General features: G+C 32.2%; 4 protein-coding genes across 9 annotated transcripts in view; 1 reads left to right on the top strand and 3 right to left on the bottom strand.

Moving 5' to 3' along the window:
- Positions 1-1,132: 1,132 nt before the first annotated feature.
- On the bottom strand, positions 1,133-5,905 carry LOC122524816 (glycoprotein-N-acetylgalactosamine 3-beta-galactosyltransferase 1). The gene is made up of 6 exons (XM_043647282.1): positions 5,437-5,905; positions 4,140-4,317; positions 3,835-4,010; positions 3,487-3,694; positions 3,027-3,165; positions 1,133-2,866 (listed from the first exon to the last, which is right to left on the bottom strand). The coding sequence occupies exons 2-6, from the start codon at positions 4,168-4,170 to the stop codon at positions 2,323-2,325; spliced, it is 1,098 nt and encodes a 365-aa protein (XP_043503217.1). The 5' UTR covers positions 4,171-4,317; positions 5,437-5,905; the 3' UTR covers positions 1,133-2,322.
- Positions 5,906-6,355: 450 nt separating this feature from the next.
- On the top strand, positions 6,356-12,593 carry LOC122524272 (zinc finger protein 383-like). Of its 5 annotated transcripts, XM_043646450.1 has the most exons (9): positions 7,004-7,094; positions 7,176-7,254; positions 8,924-9,064; positions 9,153-9,255; positions 9,325-9,659; positions 9,953-10,321; positions 10,402-10,756; positions 10,866-11,164; positions 11,259-12,593. In XM_043646450.1, the coding sequence occupies exons 2-9, from the start codon at positions 7,243-7,245 to the stop codon at positions 11,805-11,807; spliced, it is 2,163 nt and encodes a 720-aa protein (XP_043502385.1). In that variant the 5' UTR covers positions 7,004-7,094; positions 7,176-7,242; the 3' UTR covers positions 11,808-12,593. The 5 variants fall into 5 exon arrangements, with proteins under 5 accessions (XP_043502376.1, XP_043502385.1, XP_043502392.1 ...); XM_043646441.1 differs by lacking the exons at positions 7,004-7,094; positions 7,176-7,254 and adding an exon at positions 6,356-6,585; XM_043646457.1 differs by lacking the exons at positions 7,004-7,094; positions 7,176-7,254 and adding an exon at positions 7,840-8,495.
- Positions 12,594-13,754: 1,161 nt separating this feature from the next.
- On the bottom strand, positions 13,755-16,854 carry LOC122524303 (ESF1 homolog). Its single transcript, XM_043646469.1, has 7 exons — positions 15,867-16,854; positions 15,597-15,778; positions 15,368-15,472; positions 15,092-15,292; positions 14,794-15,016; positions 13,947-14,722; positions 13,755-13,880 (listed from the first exon to the last, which is right to left on the bottom strand). Exons 1-7 carry the CDS (start codon positions 16,492-16,494, stop codon positions 13,767-13,769), a joined length of 2,229 nt encoding a protein of 742 aa, XP_043502404.1. The 5' UTR covers positions 16,495-16,854; the 3' UTR covers positions 13,755-13,766.
- A 2,495-nt stretch (positions 16,855-19,349) lies between these two features.
- The window catches only part of LOC122525881 (putative uncharacterized protein DDB_G0277255), a 55,142-nt gene continuing 51,321 nt past the window's right edge, over positions 19,350-23,170 (bottom strand). For both annotated transcript variants that reach the window (XM_043648895.1, XM_043648896.1), the window contains exon 4: positions 19,350-21,473. In XM_043648895.1, the coding sequence (XP_043504830.1) occupies positions 21,280-21,473 (194 nt within the window). In that variant the 3' untranslated portion in view covers positions 19,350-21,279. The remainder of the gene's footprint in view (positions 21,474-23,170) is intronic.

Raw genomic sequence — 23,170 nt, 5'->3', positions numbered from 1 at the left:
TCGTATAAGCCCCTGGCGTGAGATAAAATATGACGAATATATATTACGCTCGCGCGGTATTGGGTCGCTGTTATCATGTTTCCTAGGCCCATTAGCGCAGATTTTCGATGCTGTTTGACAAATTTTATTCGAATTAGGTGACCTCATATTATACATACATTATAGTGTAAAATATTGTTTTTAAATAATTTATGAAGTGAGATATCGCCGAGATTAGATAATTGAATGAGACGGGGATAAATCGAGAAGAAAAAGATGTCTGTATGTGGTTTGCGCGCGCGCGCGCGTATGTGTGTATGGTGATTGATGCGTGAACGAAAAGAGAGAGAATGCGAGAGTCTTCTTTTGCAGCTAAAAAGACAAAGAAAGAATATGGGGCTCGTTTAAGTGGAGCCATGGTGGCCAATTGCGTCAGTCGCATAGTACAAATATGACTTGTACATAGAAACCCTACTCCCTAACTAATTGGTTAATTTACTCACGCCCACACTCACACTGTATCTATAGTATTTATTACCTGGGTAGCAATTATTGGGATTATTTTATTATTATTATTATTATTATTATTATTATTATATTATTATTATTATATTATTATTATATTATATTATATTATAATATTATTATTATTATTATTATTATTATTATTATTATTATTAATATTAATATTATATTACGACATAGTTTTATGTGTATATATCTATACACACCACACACATACATAAACACGTACATACATACATATGCATATACATATATATATACATATATAAATATTAATATATATATATATATATATATATATGTATATATATATGTGTGTGTATATATTCAATATGTGTTTTAAATTTATATAGCAAGCATAGTGGAAGCGTGCCTTGTTAAATGTTCTCTAATGTTCTAAAGTTTAATTATTGTACTGATATTCATAAGTTGTGTGCGCAAGTACATGTGATAACATATCGGTGACCAAAATATTACACAATCTATGAAAAATTGTATAAAAAATGTTTACAAGCTTTTTTTCATATTATCTGATGTAACATGAATGATTAATGAGCTTCTAGAAAGGTGCCTATATCTTGAGTGAGTTATTTTGTACACAAGGATAGCGGTGTCATTAAAAACAAGGTTTTATTTCTTATGGCATGTATATTCACATAAGATATACATCATCTTTCAGTTCACACATTAGATAATAATTACAATGTTACCATGTTATGTAACAATATGGTACGCTTAAAACGATCCCTAAGAGTGTACCAATTTGAATAAAATTTTGGACTGAAGGATTAGCAAATTTCTGCTATGCTTGCAATATATACCTATCCTCATTCTTATACTATGTTCAATGTATAAACAACCAAAATGTACGTGTGTATCCTGTACATGCGATTCTTCCTGTCAATCAAAAATTATAAATCAAAAATTATAATATTTTTTTAATTTAGAGTAACCTCATTGAGTTGGAGCCTACAATAAATTTATTTTATTTTCCTTTCATCGGTACAAGCTGCACATATGCAAATAGTCATTTCTAATTGTTACGTCTTAGCATAATATCGTATGGATATATTTGTACACGTTGATTGTTGGTGCACATTGGACATAGTCCAAGGCAGCAAACATAATAAAGTTGATAGTGACGAGGTTAGCGATGAGACTAGAACGCGTGAAGCACAGTAGTGCGACTAGCAAGAAACAAGGATTCTCCCAGCAATGGTCTATTGTGGCACTAATTCGTTAAATTGTGCTTTTATAGAAAGAGTTACTTTGTTGAGATCACTAATTTCTTAATTACTCTAGTAGTCTAGTCTCCTAAATTGTGCTTACCATTAACATTTTTCTACAAAGTATGTTTCCCTTTTTATTTGGTTAATAGCCTCATCTCTATTTTAATTCATTGTGTCTGCAGCCTTCGCTTAAACGGTTACACTTGATGCAACAACGTACACGTATTTAACCATTTACAATCTTTAATAGAAACAAAATACAACAAACTAAAATAGAAAGAGACATATTAGAATTCTATTTGATGAATGTAGGTAAAGAACAAGGCGTCATTGCATCTTGTACAACTAGAAATTTTAGTAGGACTACAACTTCCTAATATTGAAATTACATTCGTATAAACGTGTTAATATGACGAAGTATAATTTATCACATGTTTTTGTATTTTATATAATGTTCTATACTATTCATGCTATCAACTTGTTCAAATTGATGGTTGGAACAGACTAGCAATGCATATAGAAAAAAGATATATATAAATGTATATACGTATCTCTTCTTCCATACTTTCTAATTTTGACAAAGTATAGACTAGTATTCGGTCAATGTAGATGGCATCTCTGGCAAAGGATTTTCCAAGCCATGGTTAATGCCATATGGTCTTAAGTGATATATTAAATATTCAAGGACGTACATCATATTCGGCGAAACATAATGAAACGATATCGCACTATCGGAACAGCAATCGAATCCATCTTTGGTGTCATAATAGATGTATTTCCAGTACCAAAAATTTTTATCCACATGATTAGGTATTAAATGATGCTCTGGCACAAATGGAAAGAACCTTCCACGGCCATGCGAGTCTCTAGTATCCATCGCGCGAACGCCAATTTTTTCTAGACACTTTCCCATTTCGACATCCTCCGCACCACCGTTATCAGCACGACACTTGGTTTTGTCGGGAAGACCTTCCGTTACGAATTTACGAAGACCTTCTTTGCTAACTACGTATCCAGCACCTCCGCTCATATATCCTTGCTTTACAAAAGGTTTGAATCTACATCCAAAATACAATGGCATACTTGGGTTGTAAGATGATAGCATGTAACGGAGATTTTCAACCACAACGTACCTGGAATTGTCGATTACATAATGCGTTTAACCAAAATATCCAGTATGAAATATGTTATTCTCTCTCTAATATTAAAATATTAATCACAATTGTGATATATAGATATAATTTATGATACGAAATATTTTTATTGAACAAAAGTAAATGAAATTTTACTAACGTGTCATCGTCAGCCTTCATGAACCAATCTACTTGATCTTTGTACTTTTCATAAGCATATTTAAATGCTTCTTTGGTTTTAGCCCACAGATTATCTCTGCCTTCTTTTACTGGTAGCACTACAGTGGGTAAACTTACATCTGGAAATAATGAAAAAATAATGAAATATTATATAAATATATTATCATTTCATTTTATATAGCAACTTTTTTTTTTTAGTTTTTATAATCTTGTAAGAAAGAAACTATGAAATCATACAACCCCTTCACCTCAAATTAGACTTTTATATATTTCATTTACTTACACTTGTTGCATGAAAATGATGAATTATTGTTACAGATATGAATTATTGTTATACAATGATACATATTGAAATAAGCAAAAAAAAAAAGGAAAAAAAAAAGATGAAGTAAAAGATAATGATTAAACAAAACTACCACTTGGAATGTTTCATTACGTACCTTCCGCAGAACTCATAAATAAAAGAATATTACAGCGTTTTCCCCATGTGGCTTTGACATGTCGAGCCTTACTTTGATGATTTTTTGGTCCAGTCATAATCCAACAAAGGACACGAACTTTTTTTGCCAATACTTGTGCTACCTTATCTTCTCCTTTATGAAAATCTTCATTTTCATTGTGAAATTTTACTTCTATCTCAGGTCCAACCTAATGTAATATCCAAAATATGTATGCGCGTATCGTGTATTGAGATTTTCTTACAGATAAATAATATTATTTCAATATTCTTATAGAATAATAATATATTTCAATGCAAGAAAAATAATGAAAGTATTTTAAAGTAATACCTCTGGCTCAAGTTCTGAATAATGATGCGGGTCTCTTATCAGAGATGAACTTCCAGGAATTCGTGTAAATATATGAGATATTTCTCCAGCAGAAGAAAAAAGAAGGCATGCTGTTAAAAAGCCAATGACTGTGCCAGCTGACAGAGTTATAACAAAGCGGCGTCCACTTCGTCCACCTAAACATGCCATTTTTTCATTGTTCATTTGATACATTACATAAATTATTACAATTATTAATTATTATCGGATATCGAACAATTCCCATGGAATATTTAAATACGGTTTAGTGATAATAACATAATTACCATCAAAACTTGGAAATCGTTGCTGAACCATGATATTAAATAAAAGAGTTGATTATTTTAATAAAGAGACAAGCATTATATATATTCTGCACCGCATTTGATAATATTTATTATTTCTCCTTGTACAGTTGATTGCTTATGTATAGAAAATCATTATATTTTGCTTGTTTATAATTGTCTGAAATATTTGGTAAGCAACAGATACGATCACTAATTATTCAAATACTCGTTTAAATCATGAAATAAATAAGAGATTAATATTAAGAGATTAAATATTACATATAAACTTGTACTGACGAAATACTCGAAAAGCTAGACGATAAATCGATAAGAATAAGATAAGTAAAAATATTAATCAAATAATAGTGAGCTTGTTCGCCTTATCTTATCTATTTATAACGAGTTCATTTTTCTACATCGTTTCTCGCGTTATTTTTGTACATTCTTCAGCACGTATCTTATTGCGTTTCATTTAAATTTTATTTTTTTAAGATATTATTACATTTTTAAATAATCTTAATCCTAACGAAAAATAGAAATCAAATCTTTTACCGTACTCTTTCGTTTGTAAATATATTATCATAAATTTGTCTTTTATTTTTTTATATATTATTAAAATAGCTAAACTATATTGTCTTTTTTATCTTTCTTTTTAATAGATAGTACACGTGCATAGCTCTTTATTTGAACAAAATAATGTGATACAGAACAAAAGCAAAAATAAAACGATCCGATGAAAGATACAATTGTGCTTATTCTAGCACACCATTCCATTGTTCAACTACGTGAAATATTACTAAATACTGATAAGAGTAAAATGTAATTTTTCATACATAAATAATATTACATATGTGTGCATTGTTAATATGTCACATACAATTATGCAATGTAATGTTCCTCATATGCCTGTATTCAAATACAAATAATATAAATTATACTATTCATGCATCTTTAACACAAGGTCATGCATGGATAGCTGAATGTATTTGCAAAGAGCAAATGTAAACTAAAGGGAAATATGACTCATAGCTGATTTTGTAATATCTACCAGAAACATATTTCTATATCTCTACATGTAAATTTATATACGTTATTCTTACTAATTAAATTTTATCATTTTCTTAAATAGGGACAATGAAAATATATCAAAGATTTGTTTGTTAATTCAAGTATAGTTATCCCTATTATTTTCAGATTACAGAATACGCATAAATAACGTTTATCGCAAATATTAAACAATGTGGATATTCAAATTTGTGTGCAGGGCAATGTATAGATATAATTCAAATATACATACCATATTATAATGTTTACATGTTATATTAATCAATCGGTCCATAGCGATTTCATCGATGATCGTTTAATTTCATTCACTCAGGTACACGAATTGATTTCGTATTTATAAAAATAGACATGTTTTAGTATATTTTTAACGACAAATTAATAGATCACCGTAATCGTTTAAATGTTTACCTCGCTGCATGGTCCTTGATGCGACGTGACAGTAATAGTGAAATTAATACTGCATTCGTATGCATTTTATGCACTTTACTGCTTCCAATTGTTGTATACATTTTATGTTTATATTCGTATTTAAATTGTTCTATATTGACTACGTAATTGAAAATACAATCCAGCTGTGTATCATGATTTTGATTGACAAAGAAAATGACTATAAGAAAATCAGCGAAACAAGAAATGACCACTCTTTGCTTGTCGTCGCAAGCATCCACCGGCAACTATTAAATCTATATCGAACATTGACAAAAGAAATGAGCGAAAGAACTAGAGAGGGCTCTCTTCTCTCGTTAAATAACTATAATCCCTTTCTTTTTTCGTACGTGGCAAATATGCCATATAATATATTTATCATATTATTTACTTATATTATATTATACTTTTCTTTTTAACATGAATTAATAGAGATATTTTAATCTTGGGAAAGTATTAGAAACTCTAAATGACAGACATTCATGATATTAGGTTGAATGTTGATGATTTACCGCGGAATATCGAACCAATCAGCATTCGTCGTTTATTGGTCCTTTACTTGACATTTAGTGACATTTAGTGACATTTACTTGACAGTATACAAATTTTTTTTTATCGTATCTTATAATTAAAACAACAAACAATGTATGTTTTGTATTTACATCTATTAAATAACTTATTGTTTTCCGAAAATTTCCTAGCAAAATAGGATGTTACTAAAAGTGAAGTTAAGCTCTAATTCGTGTATCATTGGCATATCATCTGTCATTGATATTGTTAATGGTTGTTTTGGACAGTCGATTCTCTATAAATGACAAGAGTCAATGATTAAGAAACGGTAACAATAAGTGAAAATGAAACTAATGACAAAATATTTAGATGAATTGAAAATCGTTAATTATCTTTCAAATACAGTAATTCGTTAACCTTGCATTATTTCATGAGGACTTCCTGCGTGAGAACAAATTTTTGGATTAAATTATTCTCTGTACTTTTCTCTAGTAAATAAATGTTCAACTTGCACCATTAGGTTATAAATATATATATATATATATATAAATATATGTATATATATATATATATAAATGTAAAATGTATATTTTTGGAAAAAGTTTAAGTTTATTTATGTTAGTACTAGGTGAGAATTTTGATTATTCAAATAGAATGCAAATAATATAGTGATCGATAAAAATCAACTGTTAATATTATTATTATTATTGTTATTGATATTATATAGCTTCAATAATAAGTGTATTAGGACAGACTGACGAATGTGCCGTAGAAACAAAATCCGAGGATAATCTCACCGATGAGGATGCAGATAAAATGTATATAACTAAAGATAATGATGTAAGCGATCAAGAAGTTTTAGAACCAATGACAAATATGTCATTAAAAAATAGTTCTCTACATAAAACAAATAGCCTAAATTGTTTAACTGATAAAATTTATGGATCGGTGGAAGTAAGATGGCCCTACTGCAATTACTTATTTCTTATATATAAATTTTGAATCCTATGTAATCTTATGTAATATTATTTGTAGTTAGTCAATGCGACAAGACTTATGGAATTGCTAATCTTAGAGCCTGGACCGTCTAATCGAACTAGGAATGATCAAAATGGTAGACAACAACCAGGAACATGCGTGCTAGTTTTGTTTTATGCCAGATGGTGTGTTTTTAGTAGTCAAGCAGCACCACACTTCAATGCATTGGCAAGATTATTTCCTCACATTAAATGCGTAGCTATAGATGCGATAAGACATCAAAGGTATTTCATTAATAGACCACAATTAGAAATCTATTTGAATTTACAATATCTATCTTCTAAATTGTTGCTTTTTTTTCATTTGTAGCTTCAATGCACAATACGGCATAGTAGGAGTACCAACATTGATGCTAGTACATAACGGGAAACCCATAGCTAAGTTTAATGGCACCGTTTACAAATTGGAGTTATTTGCAAGACTAATTATGCATTTTACCGTATTTTATCCGAGTAGTTTTTTGTTGGTTACATCCGCAGATTTCAGCGGTCCAGTACCTAGCACGCCTTCCAACGAAACTGATTATTGTTTAGTACTATCTTGGATTTTCATTGCTGCATGCGCTTTATATTTTACATCTAAAAGCAGATGGTGGCAACAGTTCATTGAATTAGTTCAAAATACATGGCGAGAAAGTAACGCGCAGCACGAGCACGTTGATTAGGTTTCTTTTATTTTTTTATTTCTTATTTATTTAAAAGCAATATTGTTCATCCAACTAAGAAAGTTTGACTTAAAATAATAGTATTGTCGTCTTATTTGATAAGTAAAAATATATGTTTGTTCTTTAAAAACGAATAATATGTATATCGATTATTTTACTTTCACTGTAGTATGTTCATGATTTCCTTGAAGTAAAAAGTATACATATTTCGTGTCAATTTCTATATACATATGTAATAGTTGTCTGTTTCATTTCCTATGGTATGTGAAAAATTAGGTCAGCGATTGTTTTATTACCCATTTTTTGTCAATTAAACGCGTTTAAATAATAATGAAAATCGCTAGCAAACGTTAAATATAACGATAATGAAAATTAATCAAAAAAATAGTTACGTCGAGTTTCTATTTTAACCAACACGAACTTGACTTCGACGGTTACGCATTTGATTCACGTTGTATCTGTAATGGCCGACTTCGTGATTCACTTATCATTTCCCTAACTTCATGATTGTTGTGTACGGCATTTGTTTGCGATGAAGTTCGTCTCTAATGGTTTTGTTATTATCGTTAATGCCGGTTGAAAGTAGTGATTCTTTTTAGAAAACAGAATAAATACAAATAAGTGGACTTTTTGCAAGAAACTTGACATATCAGGTCAGGCAAAATGACTTTGTTCGGTGTTTTTATAAATTTAGATCGTGTAAATTTTTTATCGTTCGACGTCAGGTTAGCTCCTCTGTAAAAAAGTCTGTACAAACATTTAGACTAATTTAAGAGACATTATTCCAATACTAATTCATCAATAGATAAATAATTAGTTAAATTATCTAAACAACAGTTTACACATCATACATACATACATACATGTATATACATATATATATGTGTATGTATAATTTATGTGTATGTGTATATATATGTATATCTATATATATGTAAGGGAGAAAAAAAAATAAAAAACAATGGGATCATTAAATCTAATTTGTCCAATGTGCTGTGGTGAAACATTTAACGATCCACAGTCATTGAAGTACCACTTGCTCAGCATGACGGACAATTTGTATTGTCCTGGATGTTCGCAGCGTTCAGATTCGGTAATGGCCTTGATACAGCACTTGGATAGATGCGGTCAAGATTTAGATTCAAAGACGTTACAAGATATCAAAGACATCAACAAGCAAGAAACATGTAAAGAAACAGTCACAGCTTCCGAGGTCTTAATGGTATAATTTGTTTAATTTTTATCTACGTACTTATGTATTATGATATATAAAATATGATTGATACTTATTTTGAAAAACTTTACTTTAGGATGCACATATCGAGCAGATTAATCAAACTTTTCTAACAACTGTAAATAATAATGATATTATGATAGTAGGAGAATCTGAAACTATAGAAGTTGACGAAAACGGTGTGTAAGAATTTTCTTTATTTACATTTATTTGATTCCATTGAATGTTATTTCTGACATAAATATCAGGAGACATTAAAGTAATAGAAAAGACCGGTATGGAGAAATCAGAAGTAGATGATAGTTCGTTGGACTTGAAAATGAGTGAAAAATTAAATGATGTCGTCAAAAAAGGAGATGACAAATCTTCAATTTCAAATACATTAGTAACTCCATCAACCTCTGGCACAGAAGATATATCAGGCGATAAGAATATAATAACCATTTTATCCAGTGGTTCTGAACTTTTGGATGGAGGTACTAGTGCCTTGATAAATATGGACCATATAAATGATGTTGGGGAACTTGATGAAAGTGGATTACTTCGTGTTAAACAAGAGCTCTGTGAGGTAAAAATAGAGGAGGTATAACACGTTTTTATTTTTCATATTTTTGCATGTGCATGAAATAGAATTGAAGCCAATATCGTCTAAAAGAATATAACTCTTTTTCATTTATTTGTTTGGAAATAAATTTTTGATAAAATGATAATGACCAATTTTGTATCTATTAATTTCAGAATTTATATGCACCACAAAAATGGATATTTCATTTAAAAAGTATCTTTCAGATAAAAGCAAAATATTATATAATTGCATATAAATTAATTAAAAATATTTTGGTTAGTAGTTTCAAAATATATTATCTTATTCCATAGCTAGAACCAGAAGCTGTTTATAGTTGTACAACTTGCGACATGAGCTTCAATTCCGTTTTGGAACATATTAAACAGTTTCATGATGGACAAGAAGTGTTGCTTGAAATGGCAGAACAGTTAGACGATTTATCATCTGTACCCACAACTTCTGTTCTCCCAGAGGAAACTGATAATACCACTAATACACAATCTCAAACTATGAATACGCTTTATACCGAAGAATGTGTAGATAGTGAAGGAAAATTATATACTAGAAAAATTGTTCAAGTAGAAAGATTTTGGGATAGAAATTCAATGGAAGTTCCACCAGTGCAATCCGCTAAGGCACCAATGATTGAGAAATTTTTTTCAAATGTAGAAGGCGTTAAGGTACGGATCATTCTCTTGAATATTAAGAACCATCAAACGATACCTGTCACGAATAGTTAGCTTATATTTTGTGTATCAAGATGAGAGAGAAGAGGATAGCTCCTACGTCGATGAAAATGTACAGATGCAATCAAGGCTTGGAACAATTGAATAAATTAGCAAGTTTACGAGAGCACGCGTATCTTCGAGGAAATAATCGTTGCGACACTTGCGATCAAAGTTTCGCAACGTCAAAAGCGTTACAACTTCATTTGAAGGTACACGAGGGTGAATCTGATTCTAATCAACGAATGTTTGTATGCCCTACGTGTGGTACTGAATTTTGTTCTCACAAAAGCTTACGATTGCATTCTCGTATGCACGCGCCGGTGAGAGCACGACATGTCGATGCACCGGAAGGAACTCTCGATGCAACGTTTACTTGTCCTGAGTGTGGTAATCTCGACTTTTGTTTATATTTATATTTAATAACAAATAGTTTATTTACAATTAGTTTGTAATACTTTATAATCAAATAATATTGATCTAATTTTTACTTTTGTAGGTAAAACTTTATCAGAATCATATAAAGAAGCGCATATGTCGTTGCATACAGGTGAATCCGTAACTTGTACAGTTTGTAACAGAAAGTTTGACTCTGCCGATAGTTTAGCGATGCACGCTGCAGTCCACACCGAGTTGAATCAGTCACATTCTCCGACTCCTCCTACAAGCGAAGTCAATGAATTAACTGAAAATCAGAAACCTTATCAGTGTCAACACTGCGGTAGAAGATTTACCAGACCGCACGAGAAGGTAAAACACGAGCGTATTCATACCGGAGAGAAGCCTCATGTTTGCGAAGTATGTATACCTCGTCTCTCTCTCTTTTTCATTTTTTTCTTTTTCTTTTATTTGAATAGCGTAATATAAAGAGAACATCATTATTCTTTATTAGGTTTGTGGAAAAACTTTTCGTGTTTCATACTGTTTGACGTTACATATGAGGACACACACAGGAGTAAGACCATATGCCTGTCAACATTGCGGCAAAAGGTTTAAAGCTTCTTCTGTGTATAATCATCATTTACTTACTCACGGAGAGGAGCGTGCTTACACATGTCCTTATTGTCCAAAAACGTTTAAAACTAGAGTACAGTTAGCCGGTCATAAGAATAGTCATACCAAGCCATTTCGTTGTACGGAATGTTCGAGACCTTTCGCATCTTTGTATGCAGCAAGGGCACACATTCAAACACATAAGAAAGACAATAATTTAAAATTTAGTTGTTACATCTGTGGAGCGTCTTACGGTAGAGCGTTTGCTTTAAAAGATCATTTGAAACAACATGGTCAAGATACGTTGATTCCCCCGGAGCCTGCACGAGAGGAAGAAGTACGCGAAGGTGGCAATTTCTTGTTTTCGGAAGTGGATATAGAAGACAAATTAATTGTACCTTCTTCTATAACTGTCGTACAATCTTCTGGGCCAGAAGATACAGATTAAAATTGTAATATCTAGTCGGTAAATTGTTATAACTTGTAGTTTATTGTTTCGCGTTTGTTTGTTAGTTTGGGAACGAAAATGATTGGATTTTTCTTAATTACATAATATTTAAATTTGTTTTTATTATTTTTACAAAAACGTTATAATGTAATATAATTTATTACTCCGACTTGTGATAGTAATGTAATTTAATGATGTAAATAAACATCATTTAAACTTTTACTTTGCTACAGAAGCAAGTAGAAAAAGATTTTGAAAATATTTTTAAAAATTATCGTCTATGATTACACGAAACTAGAATCTCGATATAGGTTATTTTTGTATCTCAATTAAAATCTATGGCTTATCGAGTTTAATGGAATTTTTTAAATTCGGGGAATGAATGTCGCATTAAATCTTATTAGAATAATCTTCTTGTCATCCTTTCTTAGAAAATGTTACTTATATTTAAAGATTTATTCGGTCTTCCTCATCGTTTACTTCCCTGAATGAACTTATTTAGACAATAATATATATATAATTTTTCTATCTCTTCTGTAGATACAAATATATCGAGTAATATATTTACATTATATATTTTGACTCTTCTAATTCTTAGCTATGGCCTTGTAATGGATGAAAACATAGGTGAAAGCATTCTTTAAAGAACGATTTCTTTGAGAAAAGAAATTTTATATTTAAAGTGGAAATTTGTTATTGTTATTTTATAAAATGCAATAATTCTGTGTACAGTGCTGGCAATGGACATATTTTCTCTACCAATTAAAAATTGTCTCAACAATTTTACTAACAAGGCTATTTATTTGGAAAGCAAGTTGGAGAAGCAGTGCATGTTGGAAAAAACTAAATAATAATCCTAATTACTAACTGGATTTTTCATTTTACGCAAAATGTTTGTTATTTGAATTGTTAAAAATGCGTTTTTAGTGAAAAATATCAAAACAAAATTGTTCGATGGTTCCTTTTTACGACGGTACATTTCATTCCGTGTACATCACAAAAAATAGTAATTTTTTAACTTTCATATTTGAGACGTTTATTTCGAAAGAAACCTAAGTCCATTTTAATATTTTGTTGTTGTTGACCTTAATAACATCTACAACAGCCATAAAAAAACATTTCGCGGAAAAAATAAAAAATAGACATAGGTCACTATCAAAATAAACGGCTCATTTGATGTATAGAAATATAAGCAATTTTTACTAGGAGATTAATCTGAGACGGACTGATTAGGATGATTAAGATATAATCTAAGCGAGTACAAATCAAATTTTGCTAGTTATCTTAGAAGAATATTTATTTAATATGTTCAAATGAATGAAGGAAAGAGATTATTGAACGTGTAGAAAAACAAAAATAAAAAATAAGAAATTATGCTGTTGTAAATAACTGTGTTGAATAGAGTCAATGTACAGTCGCGATTTCTTTGATAGTATTGAATAAGTGTAAAAAGGTGTTAATAGAGAAGTAATGATTCGACTCGTAAAAAGGAGAGGAGTGAAAAGACAAGAATAAATCATCAGTGTAAAGAATTGAAAGGAACAATTCAAGAATTAGAGGAAGAAAACAAAACATTGAAAAAGAATAATCAAGACTTAAACGAAAAAATAGACCTATAATACGCTAAGACATTAATTCAATTAAACGAACAAAAAATGTTTCTAAAACATTATCGTTATATAACGTAAAATTTTATCACTATTTTAAGTGTTTTATAAATAATACCAATTATTTTTGCTTTTTGCAAAATTATATGTGTGCAGAGATATATGTATATAGAATACGTAATCAAAAGTTTCTGAGTTTACACTCTAATAAAATATATATAATATTAGAAATCACACATGCATTTCACGATGAAGTTTTCATTATACTAACGAATTAATTAACATTTAAACAGTAATAAATTGCGTCTAATATTTCGAAGAAGTTGAATAACAAATCATATAATCACGAAGATTATCGTTTTATTGATTGAGAGATAGTTTTAGTATTTCTCTTAACTGATTTAACCAACGCTTGCAATTCTAGTTTCAATTTTTTATTATTTTCAGGCATCTTTTCTTCCTTTACCTAAAATATTGACAAAATTAGGAAAAAATATAAATTATCCGAAATAGAAAAATATTGAATACTTACAACATCATCAGGAGTATGTTCGGCTCTTCTTTTTAATTTCTCTTGAATCAAGGTTTCGGTACCCTTGGTTTTTCTATAATGAGGATCTGCAGGATCGATGTTGAAGTTATGCGACGTAAATAGCGAGGCAAATCTGGGGTCATTTACGTTTACTTGAAATTGATCCTCCTCGATTTTTTGTACATTCTGTTTTTTCTTCAATCTTTTGCGCTTAGATTTTGACAAATTTGTATTAGCTTCTATTTTGTTCATGTCGAAATGTTTCTTATTTTCGTTCTCGGTTTCATCCATTAAAAGTAATTCTAATTCATCCACATGTTTCGTTTCTTCATCTTCCATAGATGAAGAATCAACATCGCTATTTTCTCCAGTTATTTGTTGCTTTTTATGCGATAAACGATCATTTATCGGCTTATTATTCTTCGAAAAATTAATATCGGAATCATCCGAATTCGATACGTTATCGTCGCGTAATTCTATCAATTTTTTTAATTCTTCCTTCCGTGCTTTTTGTTTGGTTTTCCGTTTTGCTAAATATTTCTCGAATGGAGCCAAATGTTCGTTTTTATTTAATTTCTCGTTGACCAATTTCTCTGCTTTCTCTTCTGTTCCAATGCCCCATGTAAATTCTAATTCAACGTCTTTGTTTTTTTTTGCTTCTTCCTCTTCGTCCAATTGTTTCAACAAGGATTTATATTTTTCGATGGGATCATTAGGTGTATTTAGATCCTCTTGAATTTCTCTTTGGTGCCTATCGTTTTCTTCAATTTCCTTGTCTAAAATGTGAATATATATTAATGAGATAATATTATTATACATTAGATTACTGTATTGTACATCGATTTACCTGTATCATCATCGCTAGTTCCATTCGCTAAATAAGCTTGCAAATCTTTCTCATTTATTTCGTTAATTTTTCCAGAATTAAGCTTATTTGCTAATTCTTCTCTTTCTGGGTTTGTTTCATCCCAAGTTAATTGTACTTTTGCTTGTTGCAACGCAGTAGTAATAAATTGACGTGGTTGATATTTAGAAATTTCTGGCAATTCGGTACATACTTCTCGAGGTTCCTAAAATAAAATAAATCTTCATTTATTAAATGCAACAAATAGTAAGCAATAAATAAAGATAGAGAATTTAAATACCTGATCGAAATTCATGTCATCTGGTATAAATCTCAAATCTAGCCTTGTTGCAGTTGACTCATATTCGATACCATCGCAATCGGTATAAATTTTGTTAGCAGTTTCTGCGGAATCGCATTCTAATACTGCATAATAATATTTTAATCTATTCAATTGATACCTCCTTAATTTTTCCATATGATAATTCGAGCCTTCTTCGTTCTGTAACAACGAAAGAAAAATAAGGACGTTTATTTTTATGAAATGTTCATCCATGGTGTCAATAATTAAACTTACATCGCTTTCGCTGTGATCTTCTTCTTTTTTATCATTGACCAGTTCTACCGGTCCTTTTATTTCTTCTTCTTTCATACGTTCTAGACCAAATTCTGATGGATAAATCTATAATATCGAGAAAAGCTTGATCGTTAGAATAGAGTTGTTAATATGCTGTTATAATGTCAGTAATCTTAGCATTAATACTTCAATAAAATTTATGCTTTAGTTGAAAAATAATAAATATTACCGTAACAGAATGAATAATACCACCGTTGGGTAAAAATGAATGAAATAGGACCATTAGATCTACGGCACGTATTCTATCCCAGTTCATGTTGCAAACGGCTAATCTGCGAGTTATTTCGTCGGTCGTTTCTGCATCTTTATCTAGTTCACCCCAACCATGTTCTATGTCTTCTTCGCTTTCGTCTAAATGTTAAGATAATATATTTGTATTTGTTTATACAAAAAATTTAGAGCAAAACTGAGGCGCAATAGAATATGTATATAGTATTACCACTGTATTCGGAAGATTCTTCATCAGAAGAACTATCGGTTAGTAAAATTCCTTCACCCCTTGCATAATTAACAGAAAGATCTTGTAATTTCTCTTTTACTTGATTAGTTAATTTTAAATGTTCATCTTTATCTTTTACATGTAACTGTTTTTCATTTTTCTTTAAGTCCTCATCCAAATCAATTGTACAAGACGAGCTAGCGGTACAAAGATCCTCGTCTCTTTCTTCCTTTGATTTTGTAACAATTGGGTTATTCCGAATAGAAATAGATCCATCCGAATCATTTTTTTCCTTCCGACTTGCATCTTCAGTTTCATCGTGCACTATTTTATTATTATCTTTCGATATTCCCTTTTTTCGATCTTTTTTTGTATTCGTACTAGTTTCGGTATCAGATTCATCTTCGCTACTAGTTTGTTCATAGTATTTTTGAAGATTTTCCATAGAAGTTTGGTTAATAGGTTTACCACGTTTATCGACCGTATATTTGATTGCAAATTTTTTATCATTAAACATACCTTGAAATCTCTTATCTATTTTAATTTTACGCTCATTTTTTGGGATCCTTTTAAATTTAGGATCCCTTGCAATATGTGCAAAGCGTTTATCAACAATTGGCTCGGCCATGACGATGAAAAATAGTTTGCAAATGTAAACAATTAATACTTTCAATTATCCCTCAATTCTTGCAAAGTGTAAATAAAAATTAACCAATCTTTGAAATTTAACGAGTTAATAAAATATAACTACTAAATGTACCGTTCGCAAAGATCTACTGTTTCCTTTCAGGTTATGTTTCAAATAAGAGTTTTACCTTTTACAACAATGTTATTCCGTTAAATCGGTTGTAATGCGTCCAAAAAATATAAATATGTTTTAAGGAAGCAGAAATATAATATTGTCAAATTTTCTAGATATGCATATGTACATATTTTTTCACGTGTCTTAATAAATACACGTGTTATATATGTTTAGTTAAACCAAAGAATAAAGTACATCAGATTCACCTTAATTACTCCCGGGACCACTAGTTGGCGCATCGCGTTAAGTACCTACTATTGCCCACTGGTGGTTCCGGTGCTAACTAAGACGAATCTAGTTAGAAAAAAGAGGACTAGTTAGCTTCTATGTATTTCTGTATTCTTTGGTTAATCGTAATACACAGATCATCGCATAAAGTATCTACTATTGCCCATTGATGGTCAGGTTAGTAACTAAGATGAATGTGGTTACGCGAAAAGTGGACTTGTGAACTTCTATGTACTTCTGTCTAGCATTAAAAAGTTGTTAAAAATATGTTATACGCATGCGCAACTACAAATTTAAGGCGCAAGCACACTTTGAAAAAAATCTTCCACTCATGACGTTTCTACATTTGTAATTATTAATAACTAATTAAATAATTAATTAAGAAAGTTAGAAATTATAGATTTTGAATTAGCAAATAGCTAGCAATTAAATGCACTTAGTTATTTTTTTCAACTGTTGAGATTCTATGCCAACTTTTTAATGCTAGGTTAATCAAGAATTGTAGCGGCTATTTTCTCCTGTTGATAAAAAATATCATCACAATACCGACTGAGCACGCGTTAAGTTTATTTACTTTTTAATGTAATATCATTTATATCTCTGATTTCTGTTCTAGTAATGTAATATTATAGTGTAAACATCATTTAAACTTTTACGTTGCTACAAAAGTAAATGAAACAAAATTTTGTAAATATTTAAAAAAATTATCGTTTTTGATTACATAAAACTGGAATCTCGATGTAGATTATTTTTGTATTTTGATTAAAATCTATGGCTTTTCGAGTTTAATGGAAATTTTGAATTCGGGAAATGAATATCGCATTAAATCTTATTAGAATAATCTTATCATCCTTAGTTTATGTACTGCTAGATAGAAGTAAAGATGTAGTGTTTAACTGTCCAGATATAATCTTATAATTAGAAGTTTATAATTTATGTAGTAATACGAAGATATGATTTAATTTGAAGAGGAGGACGAATTATAAACTCTGCGTTATTTGTCTGTAGATAAAATCGTTTGTATCGTATTTTACATTGGTCTTACTTTTAAATGTATAATATTATCGAATCAAAATATGTATAAAAAAACCTCATTAATTTCTAATCTTGGAATAAAATTCGCTATTCTAAATTACAATATTTTTCGACGAAAGAAATTCGGGCTAAAATAAAAGAAAAATCTGAATATATTCGATCAAATAGGAATTGTATATTAAGTATACATACAAATACATATTTTATATATATATATATATATGTATATATCATCGTATATTTAAATTACACGACACACAAATTACAGCATCTTATTAACATTATGAACAAACAAACGGTAGGAAATGAAGTAGGAAATGTGCACGAGTGTTCGATCCCACTCTTCTCTTTCGTCTATTTTCTTTTTCTTTTTTTCGCGTAACATGAGGTATATTTCGTATATTAAAATTAACAGATTCGGGGGGTGGGTGCGACGAACGATTGTTAAATTCGTCTGTGAAAAAGGCAAAAGTAAATATTGCTTAAAATAAATGATGGCTTAGAGCTTGATACCATGTTGGATGAGGTAAAATAGGCTTAAGTTAGACATATTTTGTTCGATAAAGATTCTTTATAATAAACGAGCGGTTAAGGAAAAAATGCGATAGAACAAGATAGATATTATATCTAAATACGTACATACACATCGCGAGACGATTTGAATTGCTTGCATTTCTTTGTTTATCTTTTTTTGAATTTTCTATCGCAAATATGCATAGAATATGGTAGCATATAAAGCGCGCATATGTTCGATTCTTTTGATTACCTTTTCATTCATTCATTCGAGACACGTATTAGGAAGCAATACGCGCTGTATATACATTTATGATACACGACGATGCGACAACGCACTTTCAAATAAAGGGAGATCTGATTTCGTTAAACTTCAATTACAGCAATTTATTTAATTATCTTTTTTTAACTTTATTGTTTTCTCGGACAAATCAGACAATTCCAGACCATTCTCATAATTATCAATGCACATCCGTGAGAGAATAGTTCATTTTTGCCAGGGTATTCAAATTTTCTAATATATATTTCCTTTTATTTTACATCCATTCAATTAGAATAGAAAATAGGAATGTAAGAGATGGATTAGAATGTTTGTAGTTGAAATGAAACATAAATATGATCTCTATTTGTAACGCGAACTCATTGAAAATCACCACGTCCTCTTTGAGGATTTTGTTCAGATTCTTCGAGATCTTTTCGTCTTATCACAAATGCACGTTTCTCGCTGCTCGTCTTCTAAAATAGGTAGAACAAAGTCTATAAAGATAATTAATAAGTAGAGAGAGGAATAGGGATTGTGTGACGGAGGGTTCAAAGTACACGGAGTAGTATCCTCGTAGGGATACGAGGCGACGCTATACAAATAATATTACATTAACTACAGTGGGGATTAGGTATTTGCAAAGTTTTCTTCTTGTTATCTTTTTACTTCTTTTTATACACGTATACATACACAAGTGCGTAGATTTCATTAGAATAAGAGATACGAGTCGCGAAACGTTAGGTATCGCTACGTTTCGGAATCGGTAATGAACGTGCGGGCGCGCTTAATAAATCTCTAATAATCGTTAAAACCTCCTAAAAGAATTTGTACATGAGGCATCACTGGATATCATCAGCCACCGGCCGCAGCCGTTTCGCATCGACATGCACGACTCTTTCTTTACCTTTTGCTCGTGTTCCAAAACGGGCCTTTCCGGATTTTCAAAGTTGGGACGTACATATCCTTCTTTTTCTTCATTTTTCCAATGTTTCGCAAAGGTGGTAGGCACTCGTAGTACATTAGAACGTGGAAAATATCGTGGAAAACGCGATCTACGTTTATTGCATTCTCATAATAATAAACGACAATCGTCGACAAATAATTACGTCGCGGCGAAAGGAAGCTTTGGCTTCTCTTCGAAACCCTTTGCACCTTAGGTCACGTTGTAGTTGTCCCAACCTAGTTTACGATCGTAACAACGCTTTGATTCGGAAAGTAAGATATCCGAGACGAGATATCTATGGCTAAAGCTTTAACGGAGAGGAACGTACCTATTTGCTGCAATATCTGCATCGTTCTTCTCTCTCTCTCTCTCCCTCTAGCTCCCTCCTTTTCTCTCCCAGCCCTCCCTCTCCTCTTTCCTTCTGTGAGAGAGAACACATAACGCTGAGCCGTGACGAAATATTTCCTCGCAACCACCCACACCATCGGCGTACAATCACGAAGGCATACGTTTCGTCATAACCTCCTTAGCCGGTGAACAAACATCGAGGTAAACCACACGTTGGTGGTAGCTCTCTTGATAGCTTCGTTCCAAGAGTCGAAGAAAACGTTCGCCAACCTCCGTTAGCCGCCATCTTTTTATTTTCCTCTTTGGCGGCAAGTATATTCTAATTATTATCTTTGAATGGTTCGGAACTTTTCCTTTTCGTTTAGTGGTCCAGCCACACAGCGAACGCAAGCCGCAAGCAAAAATCTTACCTTCCCGATCTCCTCCCGCAATCGTCGATGAAAAATATCGACGTCAAACATTGCACGCTTCGATAGGAAACTTCCTTTTGCACGCCGTGATAGGTATAACGATATAATAAATACTACGAGAGGGAGAAAGAGGAAACGTTATACGTTCGTAAATAGAGACATGTATACGCGCGTGAGAATCTTTTGGATTAAGTATTCGAGAACGAATATTTTGTCCGGCCTCTTTCGCGAACGTTCTAAGAGTAGTAGTAGTAGTAGTGGTAGTAGTAGTAGTGTAGTAGTAGTAAGAGTAATACATACATACATACATACATACATACAAAACGAAGCGATCGTGCATTCTCTTAAACGCGAAACTTTCTTCATATCAAGCCTTTGATGAAAATTGAGCTTCTATCGACGCAAAGCGACGAAAGCAGCCCCCTTTTTTCATTTCTGTCCAAGTCGAATTAGCTTTAATTTATCTACGTGGGTAAGCGGTGCAATCGAAACGACTAAAACAAATTGTTTGGAATAAATAAATCGTTTCGTTGAGATACAAAGCGAACGTTGTAGCATACTCGGAACGTACTCTCTCTTTCCAGTCTTTTTAGAAAAAGAGGACATTTCGGATCATTCAATAGAGTTTATCTTTTTCTACCGATGAAGAAGACAATATCGATCTGATATTTTTGCGAGTCAACGCGAAAACTTGACTCCGTTCTAAGGGGGGAGAAAACAGATCTAAACGATTAAAAGAGAGATCGGGGAAATTCTTTCGTAGAATGTTTCTCTCGCTAGATTGTCTTTGACTAACGAGGGCTAGAAAGAGTCCTCCTGGATATATTTGTCCTTGTTGAATTCTCTTGGTTTGAGTCAGGGTGGGTGGAAATTCACTTGGTGTGCTGCTTCGGTAGATGTCTCTTCATGTGCAAGGCGAGATGATCACTCCTCGCGAAAGATCGTTCGCAGACCGCGCATTTGAATGGTTTCGCGCCAGTGTGTTTCCTGTAGTGCCGCGTTAATTCGTCGCTTCTCGCGAATCGCCATTCACATTCCGGCCACTGGCACTGGTACGGTTTTTCTCCTGCAAATATAATCAACCAAAAAGCGTCAGATTTTGTCGTCTTTTATCGAAAGGAGTAAATAAATAAATGTAATTATTCCTATTGGTAGTAGCATTTTCGTTAGAGTTGGCCGGAACAAAGGGAGACGGGGGGGTACCACTCGTTAAAGGAAACAAAGCGTTTGCTCTTTGCCAGGAGATGATGCTTTTTTTTTTCTTTCTTTTTCTTTCTATCTTTCTCCTCGGTGTAAAGTGCGCTCGCGAGCGCGCGCGCGTACCCGGTCGAGATGCCGCGGTGACCTTTAACTGTACTCGCATGCTGCAACACGCTCACCTGTATAAGCCTGCGATCCTCGAGCCAGTTGCAGGATGCAGCGGAACGAGAGACGGAGCTACCGCGAACGCGCATACCTACATTCCGTTAACGCTCCAGCTTTGCCCGATTAACAAAACTACCCCCTTTATATCTATCTTTATCCTTATCGAGACGCTAACAGCCCTACAAAAAAAAACAGCCCCCGTTCCTCTGACAAAATACTTTTTTATATTTAAAGTCATTTTGTTTGACTCGACAAACATTTGTAGAATAATGTTTTCAAAGTAATTTAGCTTGATTTATATATGTATAAGTAGGTATATCGTAAATCTGTTCTAATCCACGCATGTACGATGTTGTACATACTTATACACGTTTATCGGCGAGTGGTAAGTTCAACGATGCGGATACGGTTTGCTTACCCGTCCGCATTCCAGTTAACATTTGCCAATTAACTTCGCCAAGGCAGCCAGTCGGGGGCCACGACGATTAGGACGACGTGCATTATACATAGGTACTATATACTTGTACGTATATATATATATATATAGATGCAAGTTAGTTAGTTATACGGTATCGAATTTCGTAAGATTTTCTTCGTCAAGATGTAATCGCGTCTCCGTGGTGCAGCCTAATGTTCCCGTTAGATACACTTTGAAATAACAATTTCTCACGCAAAGATTCGCAAGCAACTAATGATACCGATTTACGAATATCATCGATGTTAATCCATTAAGGTACGTGCACATGTACCAAGATGATAGTTCACCGTTTGTATTCTCCTCTGTCACGCGGGTTTTCAAGATTATTGTTAAATTAACTTACGATCGATGCTGATTTTACATTTAATCTATCTTTTCGTTAATATCAATATAATTTATGTAACTTTAACGAAGGAAAATCAAATGGAACGAATAAGAATCGACGAACAATTGGGAAACGTCGAAAGTTCGATAAACGTGCGCATACGGAGAGAAAGAATGAAGGAGTTTATAGTTGGAAGAGGACTGAGGAAGAAGAGGACAAGAATCTCTCTCTCTCTCTTTCCCTCTTTCTTTCCTTCTCGATGGTTAAGAGATACACCCACTCATCCCAACTCGTTTCGTCGGCCCGTGCAACGGTCTCTCTCTCTCTCCCTCTCTCTCTTTCTCTCTCTCCGTCTCTCTAGGGAAAGGACCCCAACCGGTCCACGGTTGGTACACGCATACGCTCCCACACGGTCGACGTGTTACCACCACGAGCCACGTCCATTCACGGGTAGTACTCGTTCGTGAGAATCCGTCAGAATATTTTCTTCCATTCGGCAAACTGTGAGAAGAGATTAGAAAGAGAAAGAGATAGAAAAAACGAGTAAACGTATACGCTAAATTGATTTTTTTTATTTAATTTCTTTCGAAACTAA

This window comes from Polistes fuscatus, unplaced genomic scaffold (genome assembly GCF_010416935.1).
Source record: "Polistes fuscatus isolate 324 unplaced genomic scaffold, CU_Pfus_HIC Scaffold10, whole genome shotgun sequence".
Lineage (NCBI taxonomy): Eukaryota > Metazoa > Arthropoda > Insecta > Hymenoptera > Vespidae > Polistes > Polistes fuscatus.
This window is presented reverse-complemented; position numbering and strand designations above follow the sequence as displayed.